This window comes from Hyaena hyaena, unplaced genomic scaffold (genome assembly GCF_003009895.1).
Source record: "Hyaena hyaena isolate Hyena2069 unplaced genomic scaffold, ASM300989v1 scaffold_310, whole genome shotgun sequence".
In the NCBI taxonomy this organism is placed as follows: domain Eukaryota; kingdom Metazoa; phylum Chordata; class Mammalia; order Carnivora; family Hyaenidae; genus Hyaena; species Hyaena hyaena.
The window spans coordinates 634,447-642,867 of record NW_024080940.1 but is presented as its reverse complement, the minus strand read 5'-3'; the positions used below and the strand labels follow the sequence as shown (position 1 = coordinate 642,867).

General features: G+C 43.0%; 1 protein-coding gene across 2 annotated transcripts in view; it reads left to right on the top strand.

Moving 5' to 3' along the window:
* Window positions 1-8,421, top strand: part of SLC45A2 (solute carrier family 45 member 2) — a 29,975-nt gene continuing 21,554 nt past the window's right edge. Inside the window, exons 1-2 of one of the 2 annotated variants that reach the window (XM_039248260.1) lie at window positions 1-490; window positions 2,692-2,868. In XM_039248260.1, coding sequence (XP_039104191.1) covers window positions 106-490; window positions 2,692-2,868 — 562 coding nt within the window. In that variant the 5' untranslated portion in view covers window positions 1-105. The remainder of the gene's footprint in view (window positions 491-2,691; window positions 2,869-8,421) is intronic. The other variant, XM_039248261.1, reaches the window with a different exon arrangement.

The window sequence follows — 8,421 nt, the reverse complement described above, 5'->3', positions numbered from 1 at the left end:
TGTGGGCTGCTCAGTCAGGCTCCAAGTCAAATCCAGCTTGGGGCCGAAACCCGAGGGCTGCACAGAGGGTGGCTAGCTTGCAGGCCGGGTCCTCACCCTGTGGCCATGGGCGGCAACCTGGGGCAGCTGGACAGTCACACCTGTAAGTCCCTAGCTGAGGATGAGCCCTTTGACCCCGTGGAGCCACGCAAAAGACCCACGGGCAATCTCATCATGCACAGCATGGCCATGCTTGGCCGCGAGTTTTGCTACGCAGTGGAGGCGGCCTACGTGACCCCGGTCCTGCTCAGCGTGGGACTGCCCCGGAGTCTGTACAGCATGGTGTGGCTCCTCAGCCCCGTCCTGGGGTTTCTGCTGCAACCCGTGGTGGGATCAGCCAGCGACCACTGCCGGGCCAGGTGGGGCCGGCGGCGACCTTACATCCTCACCCTGGGCGTCATGATGCTCCTGGGCATGGCTCTGTACCTCAACGGGGACACTGTTGTATCAGGTGAGTGGACTGCAAAGGCGGGCAGGCAGGGGAAAGGGGCCCGTTAGGCAACTCTATAGGAGTAGAATGCGGATTTCTTTACGGGACACTTAGTTGGAAATTGATTCGCTCTCCCAGGCTAAAATAAACTTCCACCTTGGAAAGATCCAGAGTCTGTAGTTGGGGAGCCTTCATTTTTAGAAACATCAGGATCCAGGGCTGCTGTTTTTTTTATTGTTGTGAGGATTGCAAAGTAGGAATAATTTTTATCTGTTTTATCAAATGAAATATTTTTCCATATGTATTAATTGCAATGTTGTTTGAACTTAGGCTTTAGTTAGTGCTTGGTGAAATTAACCATTTGCCAAATGATTTCATAAATACTTATAATAAATTACCTATATGTGTACATAAAAGCTAATGCTTCATAGCTTTATGTAGAAGCTCCAGGGGACAGTTTTGCCCTGCAAGTTCTGGACCAAAAAAACCCTGATGGTGAGCACTTTTTCTTGCCGTTAATCAGCCACCAATTAATCAGTAATTGGTGGTAGTACATAAAAAGTTTCATCGAAAAAACAATCATTAAAAATAATACTCATTTTTGACCATTAACTCTCCGGCTAGCAGAATGGATTATAATGAGGCAGGATAATCAGTTACCATTTGTATGTATTTTTAAATTATTTTTTAAATGTTTACTTCTTTTTGAGAGAGGGAGAGAGAGAGACAGAATGTGAGCAGGGAAGGAACAGGGAAAGAGGGACACAGAATCTGAAGCAGGCTCCAGGCTCTGAACTGTCAGCCCAGAGCCTGATGCAGGACTTGAACCCACGAGCCATGAGATTGTTACCTGAGCTGAAGTCAGACACTTAACCGACTGAGCTGCCCAGGTGCCCATCATTTGTATATATTTAAAAGAGGGCTTAAATACACAAATTTGATTATTTCTGCAAAATATTTACAAAAAACCCTGGTAAGTATGGTTTCCCTTAGGGAGGAGCACTAAAGGACTTTGGATGTAAAAGGTGGAATATAGGCTTATTTTCCACTTGTTTTTAATACTGTAATTTTTTAAAAATGTGCATATGTTACACATTATTCTTAAGGGAAACTGAAAGCAAGGGAGCATTTTTTTTCTCTAATAGGAGATAGGGTGAATGAATTCTGGCATGTCCGCAGAGTGAATATTATTTGGCAGTTAGAAATTGTGCAGTTGCTCTCCATTAAGTAAAATGCAAAGATACGAGGAGAGTTGGTTATAGATTAACATGTTCAACACGATCCCATTAGTGCTCCTCAAAACACAGTCCTCAGACCCAAGGCACAGGGTCTCTGGAGCTGTTAGACATGCAAATGCCCAGCCTCATCTCAGACCTACTGGAGAATCATGGGAGACAGAGCCCGATAATCTGCTTTTTCTTTTTTTTTAATTAAAAAAATTTTTAATGTTTATTACTGAGAGAGAAAGAGAGGCAGAATGTGAGCAGGGGACGGGCACAGAGAGAGGGAGACACAGAATCCAAAGCAGGCTCCAGGTTCTGAGCTGTCAGCCCAGAGCCCAATGCAGGGCTTGAACTCACAGACCAAGATCATGGCCTGAGCCAAAGTCAGTCATTTAGCTGACTGAGCCACCCAGGTACCCCTCTGGTTAACAAGTTGTCCAAGTGATAATTAAGGATGCTAAAGCTTGAGAAGTACTGCACTAGAGCACAGGTATACACCTTTCTCTGTATGTCTGCAAGTGCATACAGGGATATCTGAAGGATGACCATCAGTAGGGGCTGAGACGAAGCGTTCCCCCCAGCTTTTCTACATCACTGAAATGGTTTACAATAAGTGTGTATAATTTTTTATACACACGACTTTTTAAAAAGAGTTACGATATAACTTGGTGCTTTTTGTATATCCCCATCACCACTATCTAATTGCACCACATTTTCATCACCCCCAAAAGAAACCTAGTAACCATTAGCATTCCCTCCTTGCCCACCATGCATAAGCAACGCCTCAATCTACTTCCTATCTCTATAGATCTACCCTTTCTGGCACTCACTTGTATCATTTTTAAAACCTGAAAAAATGGCGAAGCTATGTTTATTTGGAAAAGCAAAGCAAAATGAAAGCAAAGGAAGGTAATTTGACGACAGGACATTTTGTTGGAAACAAAAATGCAAATCATCCTACACCCAGATTTAGGTGATGTATGTTTATTTCCTTTTTAGCTTTGATTGCTGATCCAAGGAGGAAGCTGATTTGGGCCATAACCATCACCATGATAGGTGTAGTTCTCTTTGATTTTGCTGCTGACTTCATTGACGGGCCCATTAAAGCCTACTTATTTGATGTCTGTTCCCACGAGGATAAGGAGAGGGGTCTCCACTACCATGCCCTCTTGACAGGTAGGGAATATTCCAGAAAGTCTCTCCTTAAGTTCCCCAGACGGGGAGGCGCTTCTGCTGAAGCCATCCAGTGTCTATGCGTGTCAGAGTTTCTGGATGAATGGATCTGTTGATGGACCGCTCCCATCACGAGGGCTCTTTCTTTCAGTGCATTTTTCTAAACAAATCAGCTTGTGACCAGGCTATGGTTTTTTGCAAAGGAAGTTTACATAAGAGCTTTCTGAAAAGTCATTTGTGGAGACATTTACAACTGCAGTGAAAAGGGGCCTTGTGCACTTTACTTTTTGGTGTGTTTGTTTGTTTTTGTTTTTTGTTTTAAATCAGTAAGGTAGCATCAGCATTACCTCAGAGCCGGTTAAAAATGCAGCTTGCTGGGCCTCTCTTCCAGTTATTTTGACTCAGAGGGTTTGAGGTGAGGCCCAGAAGTCTGCATTTCTGTGGCAAGTGTCCTAACAACTGCATCTTAAAACAAAAATAGAAACAAACCAAGCAAATGGAAAAAAATTCGACATGCCCTAGAGATTTCTTCATTATATATAAAGAGTTGGCATTTCCTCAACCTCCTGGTTTGAAAAAAGGCCATGCCAGAAGGACAATTGGGGGCTCTCTTCAATTCTTGGGGCTATCATCAGTCTCCTTTGGTTGCTGTTGGAGCATTCATTTACAGCATAGCTAGCAAGGTTCAAATCCATTAGTAGAGCACTGGTCAGGCCTGTTCTGGGACTGGGAGGTGGAGGGGTCATCCCTAAGATTACAGCATGATCCTGGCCTGGGAGTGTTTTTATATCTAGTGGGGGCGGAGCTCTATCAGTCCACCTTAGGTGATGTCCTTATGGCCCAGCCAGCATATTTATTTCATGGTTTGTCATGAAATGTTCTGTCTCCGTTCGTGGCCAGGTTAGGTCTCATGAGAAGCAGGATCTTGAGTTTTGTTCCGTTTATTTTCCACAGCCAAGAGCACGGAAGCCATGGGCTCAATATTTGATGTTTGAGCAAACGTCTAAATGGTGAACTCTGGAAGAAAGGGTGCTGCCCAGCCAAGAGAGTAGCTCCTCCTTGCTTCAGGGAAGATGGAGGAGCAGGAGTGGCCCATCTGTCAGTGGCCCCTGGCTACCCTGTCTGCAGCTAGAGGGTCCCACAAGAGAGATTCAAACTGCATTCTCCTAACGTAAACTCCATAATTCCTTCTGCTTGATCATAATTTGCTGAAAATAATTACAATTCGGGAGACTCTTTGGCTCCTGAACCTGACACGTTGAGAGCTTTATTGCTCTAAAGTACTTTGGGCAACGGGGCCACCCTTTCCCAGCTGCCCAGTTTATGTCAGTGTTAGTCTTGCCCAAACAGTCTCTGCTTTGTTTTCTCGGATCTTAGAAGACTGAACTTGGTACTTGGGGAACTTTTCAAAGGCTAACACATGGTAGTATTTCTGTAAGTCTGAGAAAATATCTTGAGGTTTTCTGTTGATATTAGTGTATGGTGGTCTCAGCAAATATGGTATAATTTTCAAATTACCTTGGTTCAGGCTCCCACTACATCTTGTCTGAGCATGAGTACTTTTTCCTTAACTGTCTCTCTAGCCTCTAATCTCTTCTTGTTCCAACTGAACAAAACACACCCTCCAGATTCATACTCCTAAAAGAAAACTATGACCAGGGCACTCTCCCATCCAGTCATCTGGAGTGGCTCCCCATCTGCCTACTGGGTAAAGAACAAATTCCTAGGCAGGATTCAAGACTCCCCATAATCTGTTTCCATCCTACTCTTCAAGCTTTACTTCCCATTACTTCCTCCACATTTTCTGTGCTTTGAACAATTTCCCAACATGCTCCTAGGGGCAGAGGCCAGGTCTGTTTTACTCACTGCATCCCTCACGCCTTCAATACAGCCTGGCATATCATACCTGCTCAAAATAAATATTAATGGAACAAACAAAGGTGCTTGCCCTTCCTGTTCCAACTTCTGAGTCTCTTCCTCCTGCTGAAATTCCGTTCCCCTTTTCTCCCTTTGGAAATCAAAGCTGCTTGGAAACTTTCCACCCCTTTCCTGTGGAGAAGACCCCCTCTCTTCTAAATTGCAGGCAAAAACTTCTAACTTGGTCAAGGACTCCACCCCAAAACTGATTAAAGCAAAAGTATCAAGTAGATGAACATAGACGTATGAACAAGGTGGGTGACTCCAAAAGAAAGAGATGGTGAGATTACAGTTCATCTCATACGTATCCTGAACTTCATTGCCCTTGGCACCCATGTCATCTGCTTGGGCTGCCATACAGAATACCACAGACTGGGTGCTTAAACAACAGAAATTATGTTCTCACACGTCTGAAGGCTAGAAGTCCAAGAACAAGGTGATGGCAGACTTGGCTTCTGGTGAGACCTCTCCTCTTGGTCTGCACTTGGCCATCTTCTCCCTCTGTCTTCACATGGCCTTTCCTCTGTGCACACATTCCTGGTGTCTCTTCCTCTTCTTACGAGGATTTCAGTCCTATGGGTTATGGCCCCAGCCCTATGACCTCAATTAACCTTAATTACCTCCTTAAAGTCCTTATCTCCAAATATAGTTACATTGGGGTCTAGAACTTTGACATATATCTCTTTTAAGGAAGAAAGCAAAGCTTTTCTAGAATTTGCACAGACTTCTGCTTGTTTCTCATTGGGCAGGATTAGGCCACAGAATTGGAAAAGTGAGGGTTTAGGGCAGGGGTGGGAGAAGCAGATCCTCTCTATTTGGGTAGGAGGAAAGGGTAATTATTTTTGAATAGGCCAAAGCTGGTAGCTATTACATAGAATCTAAGCAGAATTAAATATTAATCTAATGAGAACAATTAAAGACCAAGACTTTTGTAAGAGCTTTCAAAGTTCAATCTATTAAGAAATAATTAACAGGTAATTATATTTTAACATTATACTTCAGTTCACAATTTTACCTGATCATATTTACTATAGTACTGTTCACAGTCTCCCCTGTATTATAATTCAGTGTGTATTTATCTTTCTCTTTTATAAGATTTTATAAAAGGCAAGATTTATAAAAACATGAGGGTTTAGTTCCCTACGGCTTCTAACCTGTTGCACTGTTGACAGCAGGTACTTAGAAATGTTAGTTATGTACAAGGGGACTCTTGGCTTCATAGCCTTGCTTACTTTTCATTCCATTTTATATCAGGTTAAACTGTACGGAAAATTGCATCAATCAGATGAATATGCTCATTTAGTCACCTCGCTTTGTCTCCTGATCAACACTGAACTCTGAATCCCAGAGAAATGTTTCTAATTATAGACGGACTCCTGAGGGCGTGGGGATAGATCAAATCAAGTTTTTTTCTTATTAGAAAAACATAGCTTAAAAGATCTTCCTCTTCTAAAACAGTACAGTGAAGTCTCGCCTTGTTTAAAGCATATATTCTATTTTTTTTTAATGTTTTATTTATTTCTAGGAGAGAGAGAGACAGCGTAAGCAGGGGAGGGTCAGAGAGAGAGGGAGTTACAGACTCTGAAACAGGCTCCAGGCTCTGAGCTGGCAGTCAGCACAGAGCCCGATGTGGGGCTCGAACCCACAAACCGCGAGATCATGACCTAAACGAAAGTCGGACGCTTAACCGACTAAGCCACCCAGGCACCCCTAAAGCATATATTCTAAAGTCCCTGCCTAAGTGATAATCATAGAGAGTCTACATTATTCATGAATATCTTTCAGATCACACATAAAATACAGTATGCCTTTTTGCCTCGTTTGTGTGCACAGACCTGCATAGTGATGGATATACATATAAATATATCTGCAGAAACATCTCCTCTGTAATGTTTACTGCTATACCTGGGCTCAGTGAATGAGATAGAAGATAGGATCATCTGTATTATTTACAATGTTAATCTTTTCTCTTTCCGTTCCCCCCCCCCCTTTATTTTGAGAGAGAAAAAGAGAGAGAGCAGGGGAGGAGCAGAGGGAAAGGGAGAGAGAGAGAATCTTAAGCAGGCCTTACATCAAGCACAGAGCTGGATGTGGAGCTTGATCTCACGACTGTGAGATCATGACCTGAGCTGAAATCAAGAGTCAGATGCTTAACCAACTAAGCCACCCAGGTGCCCCATCTCCCCTTCTTTTCAAAGTGTGAATATTAACTGCCAAATGCCCAGTTAAACATGAATGTGTGACCCTGCTACAGTGTCCTTGCTCCAAATGGAAGACCACATTGGAAAATAGAGTCAGAAATAACAAGCAGTGCATTATCATACTGCTCTGTTTTTGCATACAAGCCACACCTCCTGAATGTACATGAACTTGGCAAAGGGATATCTGTAGCATACTGCTTGCATCAAAGCATTTTATAGTAAAGGCATGTTCAGTGTCAGAGCCCATCTTGATTTTCATTATCAGCAAGACATTGTTCACCCAAGGAATCCAATCATCCGAGTGAATCGAAATCCTTCTTATTTATTTCAGAGCTATTTATTTCATTTTAGCCCAGGCCCAACAATTCCAAATGCTTTGCAAAAGAATTTGTTGCCAAAATATTTCCCAGCATATTTCTGACTTTTTTTTTTTAAAGCAAAGACTCTACTGGCTCCCAGGGGAACTTTATAATCCCCCCAGCTTCTTCTGTCTCTTATATTTAAAGGTAACTAACTTTCCTCTCCCTCCATCCCTGACATATGTGGTGGATTTCATGGATCCACCCTTGTCCTGCACCCTATGCCTTCACCTCTGGGCCTGCAGAAACCACATTCACGAGTAGAGAATTCCTTCTTTGTGTCAGAGTCCTTCTAACTAAGCATATACCTGCTAAACTGAACGTAAGGCCTAGCTACCTTTAGCAATTAGCTCTATCTGGCAGTGGGTGGCCAGGGCAAAGCATGATGGGAAAGGTTGTCCTGTTTCAAATCCTGGCCCTGTTTCTTAACTGCTGAGTGCCTTTAGTATTTCTGAACTTTGGTTTCCTCACAGGGTTGTGAATCTTCTCACAATGTCAGCTATTAATATCCTGCCAAATGCCCAGAGCAAGGAATCATTTAAAAGGATCAAACACCAAATTTCTATTTTTAGTTCATTTTTTCTGTTTCCACCGGGCTTGTAGAACCTATCAAAAGTTTATTTGTGGTGTCTCAGAGAGGAACCTGCCCCCAAGTACATCTTTGGAAGAAGGATGGGTAGCTCATGAAGCACAACCTCTTTTGACTTTTCTAGTTTTTTAATACTTCAGGTTACAAATGCCCTGATTAAGAGTAATTTAGGACTAAGAAAAGACTTAAAAATGAAGTTTAGACATGGGCTCCTATGAGCAGCCTCTCACACAAGTGGAAAAGATGCTGTGTTCCATGTTAGAGTCTACTTGAACGGGTTCTCCTTGGTGAGTAATTGCCGCATGAGTGGTTTTTTTGTGCCAACTGGGTTCCGTTTGAAGTTTCCATCACTCGCGAACTTTCACATCTCCTCAGTCACTTACCTTGGAAAGGATGTGGCTAGAGCATAAGCCAAGGACACAGGAATTTCAGCTTTGTGGGTAGCATGGATGATTCAGAGCAAAACAGTTAATGTCTCCAAATTGCCATT